The sequence below is a fragment of the Liolophura sinensis genome, unplaced genomic scaffold (assembly GCF_032854445.1).
Source record: "Liolophura sinensis isolate JHLJ2023 unplaced genomic scaffold, CUHK_Ljap_v2 scaffold_15, whole genome shotgun sequence".
NCBI lineage: Eukaryota > Metazoa > Mollusca > Polyplacophora > Chitonida > Chitonidae > Liolophura > Liolophura sinensis.
Window position 1 is genome coordinate 284,593 of NW_027017954.1, and position 23,371 is coordinate 307,963.

Below are 23,371 nucleotides of genomic sequence, written 5' to 3' on the forward strand. Positions count from 1 at the left end.
TGAGCGAAAGATTACTGAAATAATGTTACCAAAAAATGCCTTCCTTCTGGTGAACATCAGGAAAAAAGAGGATGTGACGTCAAAGTTCCTAGATACCGTCAGTATGGCTCATAACGCCCACCATAGTTTTCAAACATTTGAATTTCAACATTCTTAAAAAAATCTGAAAATCTGCCCCTTCAACATACGTGTGTCCTGGGTGCAACACGGCATCGAGTTTTGTCATAGCTATTGCGAATGCTACAGAACGTTGAACACTTTGCACATTGCGGATTCATCGGTATGGCTGATTTAAAAGGAAAAGTTAAATAGTTTTTTCATATTTCATGCAGTTATGAAAGCCTTTGAAAAAGGTGTAATGCACGAGTTCACGATTTCGCACTTGGAACCACTTCTAACCACCAGGCGCCATTTGATCAGTAAGACGGGTTTGATTGCGTAGGTATTCATTTAGCCAATTCTACCTCTTTCCTGCATGACAGTTTGTTTTACGTTCCAAAGAGTGAAGTACATGTATATGTACGACACTCGTCTATAAATATTGGCGCCCAAAATATGGAAAATTTGTAGCCTAATGAATTAGACGGTACAACGTCGAACATAGGTGCCTTGCCAAAATACTTGGTATTTTCCTATCCGCATTTAGAACCTCAGGATCTTTTCCTACCGAATATTTGCTCAATCAGCAATCCATAGCTTAGAGAATCCCACCTTTGCTCAAAATCCGGCTTCTGTTCTGCTCAAGTTGGTCATTTTTACACCGAAAACCGGCAAAGTTCGAACAGGTTCTCTCGATGCTTTTCCGAGGATCCTCCACGATGGAAGTTTTTCGCCATGCTGATGTTCTTTACAGATATAAATTGTCCGCTGTGTATGACAAACGAAAATCCCAAATCGTGGAGAACAGGCCGCTCTGCACCACGCTCATGCGAGTAAAGGTCAGAGATGGCGAACTCGGCTGTGTTCGAATGTTTTGCTGGTTTGTGGACGAGAAATGCTCGATATGAACCTAACTGGGGCCGATTGTGATCCTATAAAAATGTGATCTATTCCACTGAAGATTGATCGATGTAAAAAAAAAATGTCAGGCTGCAACGCAGCTGATGGTCTAAGTGCCGAAAATACCCAGCGTCTGTTAGACGCTGTATCGTTAGCATACTACGTCTAATTTATTAGACTAGGAGGATTGTAGCGCCATTAAATGTAACCTTGTTTTGCATTCCCTTAGCGTGCGAATCAGGATCATGGGGAGACAACTGCTCCCAGCAATGTAACCAAGGCTGTGGAACACGATGTAACATTACCAATGGGTTATGTCAGAGAGGATGCCCTGACGGCTTCGTGGATGACAGCTGTAAAGGTACATAAATATACTTACTTACCTTTTTATTTATTTAATTTCATGTTGTTTTTTTTTTGGGGGGGGGGGGGGGTGGGGGCGTTGCCTCCGTGGCTCATTTGCTTAGCGCGCTAGCGCAGCATAATGACCCAGGAGTCTCTCACCAATGCGACCGGCCCGGGTAGCACAGTTGGTAGAGCGTCCGCTTCGGAACCGGTAGATCCAGGATCAATCGTTGATCGAGTCACACCTAAGACTTTAAAAGAGGAAGTTGTAACTTCCTCGCTTGGCGTTCAGCATAAAGGGGATAGTGCAATGGCTTTTTGACCCGTATCAGTATAATGGATCGGGCGGGGCGGCTTACTTGCCTTCGGTAAGTCGTCTCGGTGAAGCAGCACTAAATAAAAGAGCGGTGGAAATCCGTCCTGCAACAAGGAGGCACATTACACGTACATGGACCCTAATGATTCCTTCGTCGTCATATGACTGAAAAATTGTTGAGTACGACGTTAAACCCCAAGCACTCACCAATGCGGTCGCTCTGAGCTCAAGTCCAGCTCATGCTGGCTTCCTCTCCGGCCGTACGTGGGAAATAAATATAAGCGTCAAGTCCGACATTCCTATACCATTCGTAGTCCGTAAAAGGCGTTCCAAGTCGATAATCGCAAGATCCATTTCCACAACAACGTTTAACATTAACTCCCGAAGACAAAGGTATGCAAGAAATTATACAAATAAGAAATAAAGCCGGTAACATACAAGAGAGAAGCGGTCATCAGTTTTCAATGATGCCGGGCAGACAATGAATATTCCAGGCATGAATTTCATATCAAAGTTCAAATTCGTAGTGCTTGAATGAGTTCCATGTCAAATAACAGCTAAACAAGTATCTCAGTCGCGTTTCGTTGCAACTGTTCATAAAGGCATCATGCTGATGTAATTAGCATGGCTACCTTTACGGCCCCTAGCCCCAGGTTAAGCGGTATTAGATACAGTTTGAAAATGACGAGCGTTACAGACCCTAACCGATCAGATTATGATTCAGAAGTAACGGACGATTACAGCAACCAACTTAAGGATGGTCGTGGGTTTCCCGCGGGCTCTGCCCGGTTTCCTCCCACATCAATGCTGGCTGCCGTCGTATAAGTGAAATGTTCTTGAGTACGGCGTAAAACACCAATCAAATAAATAAATAAATAAATCTATTAACAATTCTTGTTACTGTTATTGTCATTATTGCAGTCCCAATTTCAAACACGATGGTCGGGAGAATCGCAGGGGGCGTGACTGGTGTTCTTGTAGCCTGTGCCGTTGTTGTTGCAGTAATCATCATTTACAGGTAATTCGGTTAAACGCGTTACTTCTGTTAACACCTTCTCTCAAGCAAAGTTGTTTAACGGAGCTTATTATTCCAGTGATTTTGTAGACGCACTGTTACGGGACTGGTTGACCCAGTGTCAGTATAATGTGATTGGGTAGGGTGGTTGATAGTTCAGTGGCGGCAGAACTTTGGCAGCGTGGATGGGCGGGTCGCGGGTCAAGACAGCGCCAGCTGAATTGTCAGTGCTTGTAGTTATGTAACGAAATTCTAGCGCCCGGATCATGAACCTGCCTCAGACTTGTTGAGTGCTATAAAACGAAAAATATGGTTTTAAGGATTAGGAAAAAAAAAGATATGTCAAAACAAAACAATTTTAAACATTTTTTCGCTGTAAAGGTATAGTTTATATTAATGTTATTAATCCATCTGTTTTATGCCTGTATTGCGTCAGTGGTCGGGAACATTCGGAAACCACGTCATCGATGGACATACTGAGAACGCAGGAACAGCTTAGCGCCCCCAACGCGGGTTCCCCAATGCGGGCTGTCCCCCCAAAAGAGGTGTTTTTTAACAGAAATCCCAACTGACACCACAATAATAAGCTACTTAATTTCCGGTCGAGACTTGAGAAAATTGTGGCTTAAAACTCTATTTATCCCCTCCCACCCCCACCCCCCACTCCTATACACACACTTAATAAGAAAGCGGACAAGCTTTTTGGTCCTTGAATAGGTCAGGCCACACCCTATACTGCATATTAAAGAAATTAAAGCCAAGGGATTTATGTAGCCTTTAAGTTAAATTTTGTCTAAACTTTGGTATTACCCCTAAACTTAGATTTGAATTTAACCACAAATTATCAATCTGTCATGAAGATCTCAGATAACTCTTAGTATTACTAAGTAATTAAATAAATGTCTTATTAAGTTTAAGACGGCTTCCTAGTTCTGGGGCCAGCTGGACCCGATGGTCTCGTCCGTGTGGTTGTCTTTGAAGATAATAATTATTAGCATGCTTATGATTATTGTATATATTATACATAAACATGCACCAGTATTCTATGTATCCCGTTAGGGTTATTTTGATCAGTCGGTTGTACGGCACAAAAACTTACCCTCCCCCCCTTCCTCAACAAACAAAACCAAAAAAGGCATGGGAGTTAACATGTTTACAAGTTCTGCCCTACATCCAAACGTGTCTGTGTTGTTTAAACGAGAAGAAAACTTAAATACATGACACTATAGGCTGAAAAGAGCACATTTCCATCTGGTGCTGCCTGCTGCATATTTTTACGACTTTTCCTCGACATACATGTAAAGCTTCGTGATCACCAAGGCGGAAAACGAACTGTACTGTTCGCTATCTTTTTGGAAGAAGAGTTCTACCGAAAATGTACGAACTGCACTTCGGTTTCCAACAGCAATTCTCCTAACACAGAAGACTTCAGGACTAGTACTTAGGCCAAATGGAATCGCCCAGAGCAGATTTTGGCGCTGACTTTATTTATAATTTATCAGCTTGAGGTACATGTTGGAATTTTTATGGCATGCACCTGCATGGTAAAAATGGTATTTGATTGATATTTAAGTTTTCTTCTCCTTTGACCAGGAGGCATCATCCGTCAACAAATAAGGCACAGGCCCACGATTCGCTGTCAGTGAGGACAATGGGTGAGATTCAACTAGAAGTTGAGGACCAACAGAGCAACAGAGGTAAGAAAATAAAAGCGAACAGTTCTTTAAAGTCACACTAAAGAAGACAAATTTTGAGAGAAGTCTAAAGCAGGGAAATAAAAATAACCACTTGTCATTTAGCTACACAAATGGTTACCTTATTCACTATAAGCACGAGATATATCAACCCTGACTTTTAAAAGTCTAACATACTAAACTTAGAGACATAAATTAAGAACAAAGTAGCTTGTTTAATGGTTAACTGTTAAAAGGGTGGCTGTATGGTCTCTGAAGATTTTACATCTACATGACAGGTAATTGCATTCGGTAGGAGAGTTTTGAGTTCGAACCTGTTAATCTCCAAAGGTAAAGAAGTCCTACTGTGACCTGTCAAATATGTTAGGTAACTATTTTTAGTTAGATTTACTATTACAATGGGGTCTGAAATAAGTTTTACAAAAAGTTGTGCGGAGCAGACGAACGATGGAGAAAACTGAAGAACAGAAGGTTTCTGAACTCCACAAGCTTTTGAAGGAAAGAGGTGTCATTTGTGACTGTGGAATACGATGATGCAGGTGATTGGTAAATTAATGCCAATTAAGGATGTTGTATTCGCCCACATGATACAGTAGAACTGTTTTTACCTTTTACAACAAAGGAGTTCGAACTCGAAACTACCCTACCGATGTATTTGATATATTCCGTGTTTATAGTGGATAAAACAACCACAGATCTAGGTAAATGGGGACTGAATCCCATCATTTCTCTGTTTCAGACGCCTCTCAAAATGGAAGTGAGGGAAAGTTGTTCATCTTACAATACCCTAAATCACAAGCGTATTCTTCAAACATGTTTTGCAAACATATTTAGTATGTTTTCCATGTCGGTGCTTTCGGAATTTTGTAGAAAATTAGATCCATCATATACTGTCGATTATTAGCTGTTACAAAATCTGGGAGAAAGATGTTGTTGTTCTTGTTCTTTTGGGAGATTTGTTCTTCTTTTTCTTCTTGACCGTGGTGTATATTACTGAATTGCGCATGCGTGTCAGCACCCAAAAACTATATAAGCTGTAATAAATAAATAAATAAACCATCAAGTTATGTAAGCATAATAGCAATGTTGATTTAACTTTCAGAATATGAAGCAGAGGACCCGGAAGTTCAAGTAGCCCCAGAGGATCCCGAGGCAACAACGTACGAGAATCACTTGAGCACGTCAGTTCCTGTGGAGGAATTCTGGGACTACATCCAAGAGAAAATGGCAGCCGATGGTTTCAAAGCCGAGTTCGCAGTAAGCTGTTAGATTGTCACGACACATTTCAACAATGTATTCATTAGTTTACGCCTGAACATCTGCTGTTAAAATTTATTAACGATAACAACCTTAATACGGATGGTCGAGGAATTTACTCGGGTTTTGCCCGGTTTCCTTTCAGCATTATGCTGGTCGCTGTCTTACAAGTGAAGCATTCTCTTGAATGGCGTGGAAGACCAATCAACTAACTAAATGAATGTTAAAACCAATATATAGGTCTTGGTTAACGCTGACCATTATGACTTTAACGTACACGTAAATATCGCTGTGAGAAAAGTATTTTGAACTCATTGTCTTTTGTTTACACATTATGCTTAAGCTATTGTTGCTTTTTTTTTTGTTAGAAATTTCCAGCCGGACTCCATGCCAAAGCTGAAGTGGCAAACCTTCCATACAACAAGGCTAAAAGTCGCTACAAGAATCTTGTCGCATGTAAGCATCTGTGTTTGGTAGTAAAGTGAAGAAGCAATATAGCAATAATTACAGTAACACATCAAGCAATAAGCCCTCAGTGGTAGTGAGTCCATTTTTCCAGTCTAAACCATATGCCTTATTTCCCCGATACTGAATATCCTTAATTAGGACCGACATGTATAGCCATCCAATTAACACTTGCAATAAATGATATTCCGTCACATGCCCAATAGCTTTAAATTTTAATTGCGCAGCCGTAAAAAGGGTAGGTCAGATCAGAAAGCAAAGATTTTCTTTTTTTTTGGATGAAATAAACCTTGTATTTTTATCTGTACTATCGTTGAGATCTTTCTTTCTGCATCATCTGAAAGCATTTTTTATATCTTTGATCCACAAATCATACAAAACATATGCCCTGTTGCAAGCTAGTTACATGTACAACCCGTTGTTGTGATATTCAAAACAATACTATCCCGTTAACTGCGTCCTTGTGACAAACCCTTGCTAATGCAGTGTCTTAGACCGTCCCATGACAAGACCACCGTTATCCTTTTTTATGTGAAGTAAGAGACGTTCAAATATTTATAGTCATTGAAATATGCATGTATTAAATAAAATTAAGCATCTTTTAAACAGTTGTCACAGGGACGCATGGATAGAATTTAACGGTATTAGTCCCCGAACTGCAGACAGCGGATCCCCCCCCCCCCTTCCCGTCTGTCAATCCATCTATCAAGTCAGTCAGTCAGTTAGGAAACACTTTTCGGACAACTGTCGTATAACACTTCCATCGTATTAAACTGATACCTTACACCACGCTTCACTTTGACTAATTTCCTTGGGCAAACCTCGGTAATCTTCGATCTGTTTTTACCGATATGGATAAAAAGTCTTGGAGAGAGTACACCAAGTTACAGGTCAGTCTCAAGTTTCAGGGGTTTCGTCCGTTTTCTACAACATTATGGAAGTTCCCTTGTGGACTTTGTGGACATAAATATAGCTATCTAACACTTAAAAAACACGTCCATGTTCTGTAGAAGCAATACTTCCAGAATTCTTGTTTTCCATCACTACTTCAATTTTTTTTTCAGATGACCACTCTCGTGTCGTCTTGAGACTCCATGGACCCAATGACAAATCAGATTACATAAACGCCTGTTACATTGACGTAAGATTGAGTGCTAGTCGCATTAACATATATCCTTTAGTCTTAATGTTATGACTTACTTTTATCTGTTCTTATTTACGCCTACCGTCTTGGTAAGAATATATCTATAGCCTACGTTGTCTTAGTCTGTACCTAATGCTATAAATACTTAAACGTCTTAACACCAGTTAAATTTCTATTCAGCTAATTTAATATGGAAGGATTAGATATAAATATGGTAGATTCCGTCTATACACACCACGGGTACTGAGAAAAAAAACTATATTGTCTGAAAGAGACTGTCAAAAGAATTAAGAGTCAGTGGTAGTATTAGTGAAAATTGTATCTAAAATATCCTCACTCCTTTTTATTTAGATTTGTTCACTGGATTGGACAGAGGCAAATGTTCTGATAGTATGTTGAACGTCTTGAATCCTATTGATAATGCTTAAAGTCCCGTCAAAGTGACATTTTTCTTGCCAGGATTCAAGCAGTCAATGAGTTTGCTTTTGTTTTTTGTTTTTTTCTTTTGGCTTTTTGTCATGCCCAGACAAACAATACAATCAGTACAATTCACATAAAGCATGTTTAGCTCTAATTATAAAAGGTATTGAAATATTGTGGCGACATATATTACAATACATCCAAAATATTTCACTACTACATGCCACTCAATTAAAACTTAAATCTTAAAAAACAACTAAAGGTTTTTCCATACACATTTTTAGTCTAAACTAATACTCACTTCAGGTAAACGGTTCTTCCCCATTCACTGTTGACGCATTACATTTCAGGGTTACAACCAGCCTAAGAAATTCATCGCCTCTCAAGGTAAAGATCGCCTCTTTCACTCTTAATCTGACCATGCAAATCTTTACGTAATAGTATTTATACTCGTCATGTCCTAAGAAAAAATGTGGACAATTCAAAAGGGTTGGATGAGGTACACAGTAACAACTGTGGTATAACCAGGATGGACAAAATTCTCCTTGTCAACCCCTCAATGCTCTCTGCCCTCTACTCCTTGAAGAATTGATGCACAGGGCTGAGCGCCGAAAGGTTAGAGCAAGGAAACATAACTGGCTGACCCGGTGTCAGCATAATGTGACTGGGTGGGGGTTGGGGGGGGGGGGGGGGGGGGTCATGTCTTGTGTCTTCGATATGACTACTGGCGGCAGTATGGAGTCGCCCTGGCACAAAAAGACAAAATATATGTATACACACCTAATGACCCCTCGTCGTCATATAACTGAAAAATTATTAAGTACGATGTTAAACCTTAAGCATACATATTTACATATACAATTGTAAAATTATTTTGATTAATGTTAAAATAATGGTGATGAGAAAAAGCCATTTGCCCACAAATGAAAAAAACTAACGATCTTCCTGTTTGAAATAAAGTGTCTTGGCTAGTCACGGTGCCACATTCAACATATTTTATGCAGTCGTATTTATTAGGTCAGTATCAGTATTAAAGTAGGATCTTCCAAATAAAAAGATAACGATTTTAATTGCCATAAAGAAAGTCGTGCCTCATAAATGATATGGTGTAATGTTTTACCTGATGCTCACCCACGTGATCTTGCGCTGTTCACGTTTACATGTATCTCCACAGGGCCTACCGATCTCATCATAAACGACTTCATGCGCATGCTCTGGGAACAGAACGTGGGTAAAATTGTCATGGTGACAAATCTGACCGAAGCAACTAAGGTATTTCTAATAGCATATTCCATTGTGCATGTACTGCTCTTAAGACAAAAACAAATGCCTGTGTTTCAAATAGTTCTTAGATAGGGTATTCTATCAGCCCACTGGTATGAGCTGCTTCACTCCTGATTCAGGCCATACCTACATCAAAGGTAACATAACTTGAAATATATGGATCACAACTTCTATATATTGAGTGAGCCACGTTTCGGTATAGGGACTAATACACTTATCAAGCATAAAGACCGGCATTATTACCTATACCGAAACGTTGCTCACTGAATAGGCAGAAGTTGTGATCCATATATTTGTTATGTTATCCAGTTCAATTTCTAAATGCCATTGAATGAAGTCTTACATCAAAGGTGACGTCGTTTTCACATAAGTATTTGAATAACTAGTTGATAATATTGGAATGACGAATTGGCTTGAACAATGAAATTAAGTCAAATGATAAGCAAACTTCAATGGGAGCCTTCTTTCGTGGTCCTTACTATTTTGGTTGTATTGAGTTAATGAATATTTAAAATTGTATAATGAATTCAAAGTATACACCAATGATGAGAGTATTTTCCAGTACGTTGTGCCTCAGTCTACGTGTCCTCCGTCATTGGTTTGCGTTTTAGATAAAGTGCAAACAGTACTGGCCGAGCGAAGGCTGTACGCGGTTTGGTGTCATTGAGGTTACCCTGCTTGACGAGGAGGTATATGCGCATTGCGCAATTAGAACACTGGAGCTAAGTCACACAAAGGTAGGTCTGATCAATGTCATTGGTACACTCATTGAACTGCACAATTAGAACACTGGAGCGGAGTCACACTAAAAGAGATCCTATCGACATTATGGGTACACTTATTGAACTACACAATTAGAGCACTGGAGCGGAGTCACACTAAGAGAGATCTGATCGACATTATCGCTACACTCATAGAACTACACAATTAGAACACTGCGGCTGACTCACATCGGAACTAGCTGTACACTTATAGAACTACGCAATTAGAGCAGCAAGGCTAAGCTGCACTCAGGTAGTTGTGATCGACACAGTAGGTACACTTATAGAATGACACACTTAGAACACCGGTAGTGGCTCACACTGAGGTAAGTGGGATCGACAGTATCTGTACACTTGTAGACCTACGCAGTTAGAACACCGAGGGAAGAAGGAGGAACCCACGTTGACACTAGCTGTACACCAATCGAACTACTCAATTAGAACACTATAGCGGTGTCACACTAAGGTAGGTCTGATCTACACAATTAGAGATTTAGATCAGTGGTGCTCAGTCACATCGACACTATAGGAGTACACTGACAGAACTGCACAATTAGAACACTGGTGCTGAGTCACACTAGGCACATATAGGTCTGATCGACACTATCTGAACAATTAGAGTTAGAACAGTGGTGCTCAGTCACATCGACACTATAACAGTACACTGACAGAGCTGCACAATTAGAACAATGGTGCTGAGTCAGACTAGGGTAGGACTGATCGACACCATCTGAACAATTAGAGAATTAGATCAGTGGTGCTCAGTCACGTCGACACTATAGGAGTACACTGACAGAACTGCACAATTAGAACACTGGTGCTGAGTCACACTAGGGCACATATAGGTCTGATCGACACAATCTGAACAATTAGAGTTAGAAAAGAGGTGCGCAGTCACATCGACACTATAACAGTACACTGACAGAGCTGCACAATTAGAACACTGGTGCTGAGTCAGACTAGGGTAGGACTGATCAACACCATCTGAACAATTAGAGAATTAGATCAGTGGTGCTCAGTCACATCGACACTATAGGAGTACACTGACAGAACTGCACAATTAGAACACTGGTGCTGAGTCACAATAGGGTAGGTCTGATCGACACTATCTGAACAATTAGAGTTAGAAAAGAGGTGCGCAGTCACATCAGCACTATAACAGTACACTGAGAGAACTGCACAATTAGAACACTGGTGCTGAGTCACACTAAGGTACACATAGGTCTGGTCGACACTATTAGAGAATTAGATCAGTGGTGCTCAGTCACATCGACACTATAGGAGTACACTGACAGAACTGCACAATTAGAACACTGATGCTGAGTCACACTAGGGTAGGTCTGATCGACACCATCTGAACAATTAGAGAATTAGATCAGTGGTGCTCAGTTACATCGACTCTATAGGAGCACACTGACAGAACTGCACAATTAGAACATTGGTGCTGAGTCACACTAAGGTAGGTCTGATCGACACTATTTGTACTTTTATAGAATTACACAAATGCAACACTGGTACTTACATGTAGTAATATCGACACAAGCTGTACACTAACTGTACACTTAGAGCACTAGAGCCGAATAACAAGGTAGGTTCACACATCACTTTTCAGTATTCCCGTCATCGTTTGCTCGCATGTATCCCTGTATACCCTTTGTAACTTTGCACATGTAAGAAAGTGTTCAAAATACTTGTACATATAGTTCATTATTGCATGATTACCCTCAATTCTCAATTTCTGTCCAAAATGTCTGTAGGTTATTTATTTATTTATTTATTTGATTGGTGTTTTAAAGCGTACTCAAGAATATTTCACTTATACGACGTCGGTCAGCATTATGATGGGAGGAAACCCAGGACCATCCGCAGGTTACTGGAAGACCTCCCCACATATGGCCGGAGAGGAAGCCAGCATAAGCTGGACTTGGTAGAGGGGATTAGCACGCTAGCGCGGCGCAATGACCTAAGGCCCTTTCACCAATACGGTCGCTGTGAGTACAAGTCCGTCTCTTTGCTGGCTTCCTCTCCGGTCGTACATGGGAAGGTCTGCAGCAACATGTGAATGGTCGTGGGTATCGTCCTGGCTCTGTCCGGTTTCCTTCCACCATAATTCTGGCTGCCGTCGTTGAAGTGAAATTTTCTTGAGTACGACGTAAACTACCAATCAAATAAATAAATAGATTCTTCCAACATGCCCAGAGTTTCCCTAAAATGTAATTGTAACATATGTACAATATATTGGTATTATAACACAATCAAAGACGAGGATACAAGATGAGAATCTGCCTATAAGATGAGCAAATTCTGTTGGCTATTGGTTTATGCTTTCCTTACCACCATTACTTTTGTCACGCATCTGATCGGAAAATCTCCTCAGGTGAAAAACAAGACGAAGATTCTCAAACAGTTTCACTTCTCGGCTTGGCCAGATCACGGGGCACCTTCCGATGCCACAATTCTGCTTGACTTTCGAGATAAGGTTCTGGAGTACAACTCGACTTTACCTGGACCAATTCTCGTCCATTGCAGGTAGGCGTGGGAACAAACAATCCAGATCAACCTAGAGAGAAACATTTTGAAATGCAATGCTAGTTCTGAAATAAACACCACTTTTGAGTTCTTCATTTGAATCAAACATTTTATACTTTTGCACTAATCACGCAGATTACGTATGAAATATAAATTAACCATTTTTGAAAAACAAATGATCGAGAGTGTATAGGAAATCTAACACCTTCATTCTTTGTTTCTTAAAATCGCTAAGAGTAGAATATCTCATAAGTACATATGGCAAAAGTGTGCAGGATCTGTGAAAAGTCAAAATGATGTGCACTAATTCCACTTAAAAATAAACCATAAATATTTCAGATTCGCGATATCTTTTAAACTAGGATGCAAGCAAATTGAATATTGATTAAGTTTCCGCGTCTAGAATAATGTCTTGTCTTTCTAGCATCAATGATGCCTGTTTTCATGGCTCCGTGTTAATTCCTTTCTCTATATGCGCATTCTTCTTATTTACGAGGGAGGGGGGGTGCTCCGTGGCTCAGTGGCTCAGTTGGTTAGCGGGATAGCGTAGCGTAATAGCCCAGTAGTCTCTCACCACTGCAGTCGCTGTGAGTTCAAGGTCCAGCTCATGCTGGCTTCCTCTCCGGCTTTAAGTGGGAAGGCCTGCCAGCAACTTGCGGATGATCATGGTTTTCCGCCGGGCTCTGCCCGGTTTCCACCCACCATAATGCTGGCCGCCCGTCGTATGAGTGAAATACTCTTGAGTACGGCATAAAAAAATCAATCAAATAAATAAATAAATAAATAAATATTATTTTCGGGAGGGAACGAATTAAACTATGTTTTGCAAAGTGATCTTGCGGTTGTGGACGTCGATTATTTTTAAAGATTGGCATGAAAATCTTTGTTTTCCAAAAAAAACACATGCGCAGTTGATATTAATCCTGACGTGATTCAAGACACGTTCTGTGTTAGATTGATAGCACCCAGACTTCGTTTAAAACCTTTGTCATGTGGTTATTAAATATAGTACGGCATGGCATGACTTCAACGGTGTCAGTCCTTTAGTTGAATTAAATTGTGGTAGTTACCGCCGACATTGTCTCTCAAAAGGCACAGTCTTTAAATCTTTTTCAAGGTAAACCTTCAACGTGCGCATGCCGGTTATTAAAGAAGCGATCTTGTCAAGAGTTGGGATATCTGTTGTGGAGTACTTTTTGCCTTATAATTTTACTCTACCTGTTGTACGCATGCGTGTCTTGGAACAGTGCTGGGATTGGACGCACGGGAACGTTCATAGCTCTGGATTACCCTGATCAATCAGGCTAAAGAAGAGAATGTGGTGAATGTGCCGGCCTGGTGATGATTCTGAGACAGCAGCGGGTCAACATGGTGCAGACACAGGTACAATTAGCCATAAAAAGACTGCAGATCTGGTTTGGAAATTCCAATCTTCTCTAAGTGTACAGATATACCACAGGAAACCAAATTGTGTAATATAATTAAGACATACAGCATAGAAGAAAAAACAGAGCAGCGACGACAGTGTGATGCATGTAGCTGGCAAATGGTCAGACGTATCCGGTGACATGTGACTTCTTGTCAGTTTACCCGAATTAGGGTATGTTCCCACACCACGGGACTGTTTTCTGAAGGCAATATCTGATCGCACTTAGGTCAAACTTTTTCTACCTTGCACATTATCTGTTATCATGATATTACTTTTCTTCACATCACTTGTTAAAGCTGAAACAAGCATTGTGCACATGTCATCGAAACGGTATTTACCTGCAAACATTACTTTTATTGAATGACGAGATAGAAAATAAAAACAATGCGTGATCGTCTCATTGTGCCAAATGTATGATGGAATAAAACGGAATGGCAAGTACTCATAAGATTATAACATGTGGTTACATGAATTTTGATCTGACGGGTTTATTCCGCAAGATGATTTAACATTATGCATTGCAGGAAAGTTCTGCTAAAGTACAAAAAAATTGCCCTTATGTTAACCAGGAACAGTACGAGTTCTTCTACACGCAGCCCTGGAGAAGCCTTGAAATTCAGCGAACAGTTCAATTCCATCTGTGAACTTTGCCAACATGTACTCTGACCTTTGCACTGTCGACCCCGAGACCGGACAGTCCAAGATGGCCGCACAGTTTGAGGTCCGTTGCGAAAATAGAATGAGAAATATTTGCAAACTGTTGAGGCTACTAGAATTCTAAATTTACTATCATTTATGCCACCGCTCCCACCATAATGCTGGCCGCCATCTTATAAGTGAAATATTCTTCAGTACGGCGTAAAACAGCAATCAAATAAATACATAAATAAATTAAGCCACCGTGGTATATAAAGTGAAATATTCGTGAATATGGCGTAAAACTGTAGTCAAGCAAATAGATATATATTGGGAATTACGTGGCACATTACACAGATAGTCTATTCATGGCTACCGTGGGTCTGTGATGAAGTTGTTCTGACCGACATCCCTTTACAATGTGTTCAAATAGAATAGAACATTTAAAAATGGAAGTTATCGCCGTCCGTTTTAGGTCCTCCGGGAACTCTCACAACCCGCGAACAAGATGCAAGTGGAATCAGCCAGACATCCGGACAACATTTCCAAGAACAGATACTCCAAATTGTTAGCCCGTAAGTCTTTTGTGACAAAGCAATATTTCATTGACAATTGAGCTACACTCCCAAAACACCTAACAGGGTTTGTATGTCGATATCAACTTCTGATTTAATAATGTGTTAGACACCGTTTCCATGTGCCCTCTAAACATCGTTGTAAAGTATGTGAAAACTCATAGCTCATCTCGCTGTTCAGCAGCGTATACCGTTAAGGTATCGTTATCAGAGAGGTCAATCTGCAAAGTAATGACTTGTTCATCTCCAAGACAGTAATAACCGAACACTTTTAAATAAATTAAATACATATAATAAAATAGTCTAGTCTTAGACTATATAGTACAACATGTATACAACATATAAAACAATGTAGGTAACAACAAAATATACATTCCTTTGGAGATTAGAGCAGACACAACACCTTTCCAAACACACACAATCTCAATAGGAAGTCTCAGCATATAGAGGTAGATCCACTGATCCTCGTGAATTCCTAGAGTGAAAGATAACACTGACATCCAGATGACAATCAGCAGTACTCAAGGCACAATGACAAATGGTTGGCATGCAAACTTCCTATGAGTCACATTCTCTTCCCTTGATTATTGATTAGCGGAAATGCCCCAAATTTATATACATTGACAGTGAGCATCCAGAAAGGTAGCTCGCCTTAAATGGGCTCGAGAGTAGGGTCGGCGTTTCCCGGTAAAGAGCTCAGACACTTACCTGGTTAGCATCAAGCCCCTGTACCTTCTCACTTCACATCATTCTTTTTCGTCAGTTGGTGCGATTAAGGACTGTTTTTTCTATCCCTGTATTGAGAGTGTTACAACATTATACCCACGTTGTTCGTGGTTCTGTCTTTGGAATTTATGAAGTCTAAGCCTCATGAACAGTCAGGTACGTGAAGGAAACCTGTAAACTGCGTAATATATGTTGCAAATAACACGTTGCTGCAGCACAGCTGCTTCGTTGGAGTAAACCAGTGATTCTTGTATTTCAGTTGATAGCTGCAGGCCATACTTGTCCACGCCAGTGTCCGGATCTAACGACTACATCAATGCTGTATATCTTCCGGTAAGGTCTTCGTCGGGACCCTACAATGTGGTTTGTATGTTCAATTGTGGAAAGGTAATATGAACTACAAGGGACTGCACAAAGGTATGAATACGGTACACTAAGTTAAAATTGAAACCGGTGTATTAATCCTTTCTAGCTGCACATAGAAGACCACATATAATTATGATTCCTTCACATGACAGACTAGATCAGATGTCAATATCATTAGTCTTAGTCTTTTCAAATTAATTAATTATTAACAAGTTATGCATTTATTTCGTCGTTATATAACGTCATATTCATTGGAGTGTCCGTGGTAAACCATCAACCCTTGACAGTTGCCGACGGACTTGCCAACTACATATATGTACAAGATATTGTTGGGAGACAAGTGTTCTTCGTCGACTGTTGGGCCATTTATTGTCCCTAGGCTCCTACAAATTGCGGGGGTCGGGATTTGATCCAGACACACACTTGCGTAGCATGCATATCAAGGCCTAGGTAAGGCCTGATTCCATTGGTCACATGAACCTAGGATTTATTCCATTGCCTCCACGACACTATACTCTATTTCACAAATACAACCTAACTCAAATATATAAAACTGTTATAGAATATCACATATCCTAGCGAATTGAAAGCGAGCATCTTCAGCCCTGGGACATACCCCGCTTCCCACTGAGCATTTGATACTTAGATCTGTTTTATGCAAGTTTTAATTAGCAGCCTCGTTGATGTATATGAAGTCAGCAATAATCACACCAAGATCTTGCCCAGGGATCACGAAGCGATCTTAGATTTAAGTCAAGATTTCGAATCACTTTAATGTTGCTATTTGTAATGTAAGAAGATCCAAATATTGCTTGATAACTTAAATTCTCGGTCAGTTATTGTGAAATAAATTTCAACTAATATAATGGAAAGTAACGTACCAAATTTAATTATTAAAATTTTGACCTGAGTCTGAGATAGCTTCGTGATAGCTTTCAGAGATCCTTAAGTAGTGATTTATTCCTTTATGTATTTGATTGGTGTTTTACACCGTACTCAACAATATTTCACTTGTACGACAGCGTCCAGCATTATGACGGGAGGAAGCCGGGCAGAGCCCGGGGGAAACCCAATACCATCTGCAGGTTGCTGACAAAAGTATTGATGTGGCTGCCTGGAAACGCGTACATGAATGAATGAATGATAATGGCTTAAGGCATATCGCTAATATTTCGGCCATATCCTGGCGAACATGCAGAGGTCTGAGCCTAAAATCCTTTAGCCAGTACAGCATCACCTTGCCAGAGTGAAAGTAATAATACGAAAAGCGCTACTGTGGTAGAAGTTGAACTGGATAACTGTATTCGCTCGTGTAGTCACCCTAGCAGGAAGTGAAGCAACATTTCGGAAAACAGTCGATTACTACCTTCCTAGGAGTGTACCGAACATGTACAATGCCAAGAGTCCTAAGAGTTTTAAACTCCTGAACTGTCGATAATTGTAAATATCCATCCATATTTCATCAAGTTCAAGTTCCACTTATTTCATATTCACGAAATGGCCTCTGCCTTCAGTTTGTTGCCAGGATTATCTGCTGGAAACAGCGGGAATCTGAATGGGTTAAGACGTGTATGAATTTACCCTTGGGGAATTACAGATGTTTTTTGTAACTTTGGTGCAATGAAAATGATGTTTTTTACTTGTAGGGATACAAACAGAAGAGGAGTTTTATCCTAACTCAGACTCCTCTACCCAACACGGTCGTGGATTTCTGGCGTCTGGTCTGTGATCACAAAGTCAGTACCATTATCATGTTGGACCGCGTGAAAACAGGGGATAAGGTAGGTAGTGTGTCAAGTTAACCAGATACGCAGATCATGGGAGACTTGGGAACACAAGGCTGTGTAAATGCAAATAATGGAAAAAACAGAGGATTGTGTAAGTCGTCTATCACATTGACCTTTTGTTCTGGTAATGGAAGACTTCCCAAAACAGGAGATAAGTTATGTAGTCTGTCACATTGACCGCTTGTTCAGTTAATGGAATACCCCTTAACAGGGGATAAGGTAGGTAGTCTCTCTCACTGACCGCTTGTGCCCATAACGGTATGCCACGAGTTGGTGCCAGTTGCTCCTAGTTGCTTCCATTTACCAAAAACCCAGTTGTTCCCAGTCGCAAGGTCGACATACGCCCGGCTTAAGTTGTCTCACTGAAACTGCACCAGATAAAGGAGCGTTGGAAATCTGTGCTTCAACAAGGAGGCACATTACACGTACATGCACTCTAAGGACTCCTCGGACGTCATATGACTGAAACCTTGTTCAGTACGACGTTAAACCCCTTTTTCACTCACTCACTCACCCACTCTAAACAAGAGATAAGTGAGTAATGTGTAACATTGAAAGTTGTGCAGATAATGGAAAACCGAAAACAGGGAATAAGGTAGGTAATGTGTCACATTGAAAGTTGTGCACATTATGGAAGGCCTCCAAAAGAGAAGATAAGTAGGTAATGTGTCACATTGAAAGTTGTGCAGATAAAGGAAACCCAAAACAGGGAATAAGGTAGGTACTGTGTCAAATTGACCAGATACGCAGATCATGGGAGACGGCCGGACACAAGGCTGTGCAAATGCAAATAATGGAAAAAACAAAGGATTGGGTAGGTCTTCTGTCACATTGACCTTTTGCTCTGTTAATGGAAGACTTCCCAAAACAGGGGATAAGTTATGTAGTCTGTCACATTGACCGCTTGTTCAGTTAATGAAAGACTTCCCAAAACAGGGGATAAGGTAGGTAGTCTGTCTCACTGGCCACTTGTGCCCATAACGGTATGCCACGAGTTGGTGCCAGTTGGTCCTAGTTGCTTCCAGTTGCCAAAAACCCAGTTGTTCCCAGTCGCAAGGTCGACATACACCCGGCTTAAGTCGTCTCACTGAAACTGTACCAGATATAGGAGCGGTGGAAATCTGTGCTTCAACAAGGAGGCACATTACACGTACATGCACTCTAAGGACTCCTCCGTCGTCATATGGCTGAAAACTTGTTCAGTACGACGTCAAACCCCTTTGCACTCAATCACTTATTCTAAATAAGAGATAAGTAAGTAATGTGTCACATTGAAAGTTGTGCACATTATGGAAGCTCCCCAAAACAGAAGATAAGTGGGTAATGTGTCACATTGAAAATTGTGCAGATAAAGGAAGCCCAAAACAGGGAATAAGGTAGGTAATGTGTCACATTGAAAATTGTGCAGATAAAGGAAGCCCAAAACAGGGAATAAGGTAGGTAATGTATCACAATGAAAGTTGTGCACATTATTGATAGCTTGCAAAACAGGAGATAAGTAGATAATTTGTCACAATGAAAGTTGTCCAGGCGATAGACCCCAACAGAGGGGATGAGGTGCATACATATAGGTAGTCTGTCACATTGACCACAAAGTGTTACATACAATGCTGAGAATATTCTGAGTGTGTGACTATCGAGAATTACAAGGCAGCGAAAAAATGCGCGCGGCAAACTGTTATTTGGTTTATTATACATGCAATAACAGTTCAGTCTGTCGAACACCCGAGGTTTTCACTCAACTGAACCCTAACATCACGACATTTCAGATTGCTTAGCCTCCAATATTTCCAGTGCCATGATGGTAATAAGCGCTATTTGGAATTAGTTCGAGATCATTTGGATTTCCCAAATTTGGCACACCTAAGGCTGTCTCTGTACTTGATGTTTTATGCATGAGTGAGAAAGTACTCACTCCGGGTACCCAAGTTTCTCCCACCCATAAAACCTGTCCCCTGATACAATTGTACATTGGTGTAAAACTCCTGGCCCCAGAATCACGAACCGATCTTAGACTTTTTAAAATTTTAATCATTATATTTGGTATGTTCCTTTCCGTTATTTTAGATGAAATTTGTTTTACAATAACTTGCCCATCATTTACGTTGTCAAGTAATAGTTTGTCCTTGGTACGTAGAAAATAAAAATTTTAAAGTGATTTGAACATTTGACTTAAATCTAGGATCGCTTAATGATGCCGTGGCCAGTAATAATCTGCAGATTACATCATGAAATAAAAAGTGAAATATACAATACATAAATTTATTATACTTTATTTTCTTGCACACAGAATGTTGGGGTGTATTGGACAGATAAGAAGGAAACGTTTAACCCGTTCGAGGTGGAGGTGACAGATGTTGACCAGAGAGTGGAATTCTCCACTTGGACTTACGAACTGAGCCACAAAGACAAGGTAAAGCCCTTCTATACTCTAGAGTATGTCAAACAAAGGCAATTATTTCTGAGTACTTTAATTCAGAGATGAAAAGAAAATGTCTGTTATCTTAGTGGTATATTAGTGGCTATTTTTCATGACTGAAAGTTCATATTCTGGATTTGGGCATCAGAACATCACCCCCCAAACAAAATGATGGTTCCCGGTCAACAACCTTAAAACAAATCCCAAAAGAACCCTTAACACAATCCACAAAGGGCTTTGTCCATGTATTAAGTCAGACATTTGGACGGGTTCATGAAAAGAGAAGCATATAACGGTTTTCAACGCCAGTGTTCAAGCCCGAACTGAACGTCTCCGTTGAACTAAGTGCACGATCTTCACGTATATACTGTACTGTACAAAAGTTTGAAAAAATCAGTTTATACGCGTGCGACATTTTTGAATGGCCAAAAAGAAAAGGAGAAACAAAACCGGGGCCTCCGTGGCCGTGGAAGTTAGCTCGCCAGCACGGCGCATTGATTCAGAAGCCTCTCTCCAATTCGGTCTCCAAGTCCAGCCAATCCTGGCTTCATATCTGGAGGAACGTGGGGAGGTCTGCCAACTTACAGTCAGCGGCTGTTCGTGGGTTTGGCGGTGCACATCTAACTGTAATAACACCTTTATTTAAAGAAAGAAGAATGCCCGATGTCTTGTCACAATCTGCGACGCATACACATAACTCGCCTAAGAACAGGAAGAATACTAACTCCAACAACAGCTTGAATACACTTCACCAACACAAATGCGCGTTGCAGCTGAAAATAAAGAATAGAAATTGATCATCCCCATGCAAAAATTTTGTCGATTTTTACTTTCGGTCACAGGGCAAATTTGGGCTAGACATTATGGACTGATCACATCAGAATAAAAAGTGAACCCTTCATAAGAATGTCTCATAATGTAACCAAGAAAATTAGTTCATAACAACATATATAAAACATGACCAATCACCACAACCTTTAAACCAGTGGGATGTTATAACCCTATACCAAAAAGAATTGTAATGTTTTGAAACAGCAACGCTGTGGTTAAATTCAAAATCGATTCTTTTCTTTGTCGAGCGCTTTTAAATCTTTTGGTCCTAATTTTTTAAAAAATACGGTGTAAAATCTAAAGCATATCTCTTCGTGTCCAATATATAGCGAAACTACGACTATCAGCCTATAGTGTAGCAACTGTTGGACGTTGGACGAAATGGACGATCAGGGTCAATAATCGCATGGCTCATTCCCAAAAGGACACAAACACAAACCACCAGAGAACTAAGAAAGTATATATAATATACCAAAATAGGACGCAATCATGCAAAGAAAAGCAGTCAGCAGTTTCCAACGATCATGGAAAGACGAAAGGAATTTCACTGGCAAAGAGGCCACTCAAAACACAAGAACCTAGCGCTAGATCACGCCAGATGTGGATTCAGTCTCATTCACCGACAGGGATTTTCCCGAAATAGCATTCTTCATTTGTTTATTTATTTGATTGGTGTTTTACGCCGTACTCAAGAATATTTCACTTATACGACGTCGGCAGCATTATGGTGGTAGGAAACCGGGCAGAGCCCAGGTGAAACCCACGATAAAGAATGGTACAGATATAAGTCCGATCAGTGGTGTCATGTTAGTACAGGAATAACTGAGTCTATAATTCATTATAATTTATGTTATTATGTTTATAAAAAAAAATAATACATAAGACACGGATAGAGACTTAGCCCAGGCTGAACTTCCGTGAGACTCTCGGAGGGAAAGGAAGTAATATAGAATGGTGATAAATCTAAGCTATGTTTTTTGCAAAACAAACAAGTTAGGTAATATAATACATTTCACACGGCAAGTTATTCAAATGACAAACTATTCACACAGGTATGAAAACACCATTCAAAAGGGCAAAAGGCAAAATGACTTGTACCTATAAGGTGGTATGCATGGATAAATTACAGGAAACTGGCATGACTGAAGCAATGAGCACAGGATAGTGGGAGGAAACAATTACTGACTCCTCCCTGCACTCACAGCGTAAAGGAACCTGTGCTGTACATGTGTACATCACAAGGGGAAACTGTGTATTTTACACACTTTAATTGCAGAGTCTTCCTGAACGTTCTACATTATCCTGATGAATACTGTAAATTTTTATTTATGATCGAATTTGATGAATATTTCCAGAAAGCACCTCAGCCCATCAGACAATTCCGCTGCCCATTTTCACGAGTGAACCAACACTGGAGACTATACCAACGCTTTTGACTGTACTGCAGAGTGTTAACATGTGGCGAGATAAGGCTGGCGACGGACCTGTACTGGTTTCATTGCAGGTTAGCTAAGCATTACTCACTCGTATATGATGTGTGTCAATAGAGCTCTTCTATGGTAGACAGCTGCCCGCTGCCATTGTACATTCTCTTCTATAACATGCAAAATTATGCATTCTTACTCCAGAGAAATGTAGCGGGTTTTTGTATTTTATAAGGCAAAGACACCTCAGGATTTTTGCTCATATAGTATTAAAATGTAAATAATGCTTAGTATTTGTTGAAAACGAGGCCTCCATATAAAATGTAGCAAAGCCAAAATCAGATTTTGAAATAATTAGCTTATGTAAACAAAAATAACCGTATGTAGACAGACGTAGTTTATGCTCTGAGACGATGGGCCGTCTGCATACGGCTGTCCTGGTTACCTATGTAATCATGATGAAGCCCTCATAATGACTCAGTTTGCACTCTTACGTACGATAGCCCGAGTCTACAGCTTGTTGACTTTAGTATTTGGGCCAAACCTTTTCATATTTACAAGGGGCAATAACGAGTTCAGACCATTTGCCAATAACCCATTTACACAATAGCTGCTCCCACAACTTTCCAAGCTACATGTACAGTATTTGACGGTGCTGGGTGGGAAGTTGGGAGGGGGGGGGGGGGGGGTGGAGTGGAGGGGAGGGCGTGTAATTTACTACTATTTAGGCCTTTACATAAACTGTTAGAGTAAAACCCCAAATGAGGTAAATTAACAAAAGGCCGAATTTCACCGGGTGACCATTTGTCGATTTAACACTGTCGTCGCTGCTCTTGTTTACTCTCTATGCTGTACATCTATCTAACTGTCCTCGCTCCTCTGGTTTTACTCTCTGTGCTGTAGGTTTTTAATTATGTTTATCTCACTTTGGATATTCGTTTGGTTGGGA

The 23,371-nt window shown here is 40.4% G+C and overlaps 3 protein-coding genes across 3 annotated transcripts in view; all 3 read left to right on the forward strand.

The window, feature by feature from the left end:
- The window catches only part of LOC135481298 (receptor-type tyrosine-protein phosphatase mu-like), a 179,620-nt gene that overhangs the window by 154,126 nt on the left and 2,123 nt on the right, over positions 1-23,371 (forward strand). The window lies entirely within an intron of this gene.
- Positions 1,066-13,537, forward strand: LOC135481290 (receptor-type tyrosine-protein phosphatase F-like). Its single transcript, XM_064761137.1, has 11 exons — positions 1,066-1,360; positions 2,582-2,678; positions 4,269-4,372; positions 5,472-5,626; positions 5,995-6,082; positions 7,156-7,232; positions 8,006-8,042; positions 8,830-8,927; positions 9,551-9,676; positions 12,078-12,229; positions 13,477-13,537. Exons 2-11 carry the CDS (start codon positions 2,599-2,601, stop codon positions 13,535-13,537), a joined length of 978 nt encoding a protein of 325 aa, XP_064617207.1. The 5' UTR covers positions 1,066-1,360; positions 2,582-2,598.
- Positions 14,274-22,434, forward strand: LOC135481292 (receptor-type tyrosine-protein phosphatase kappa-like). Its single transcript, XM_064761138.1, has 6 exons — positions 14,274-14,379; positions 14,770-14,869; positions 15,855-15,928; positions 17,608-17,742; positions 20,039-20,161; positions 22,354-22,434. Exons 1-6 carry the CDS (start codon positions 14,314-14,316, stop codon positions 22,432-22,434), a joined length of 579 nt encoding a protein of 192 aa, XP_064617208.1. The 5' UTR covers positions 14,274-14,313.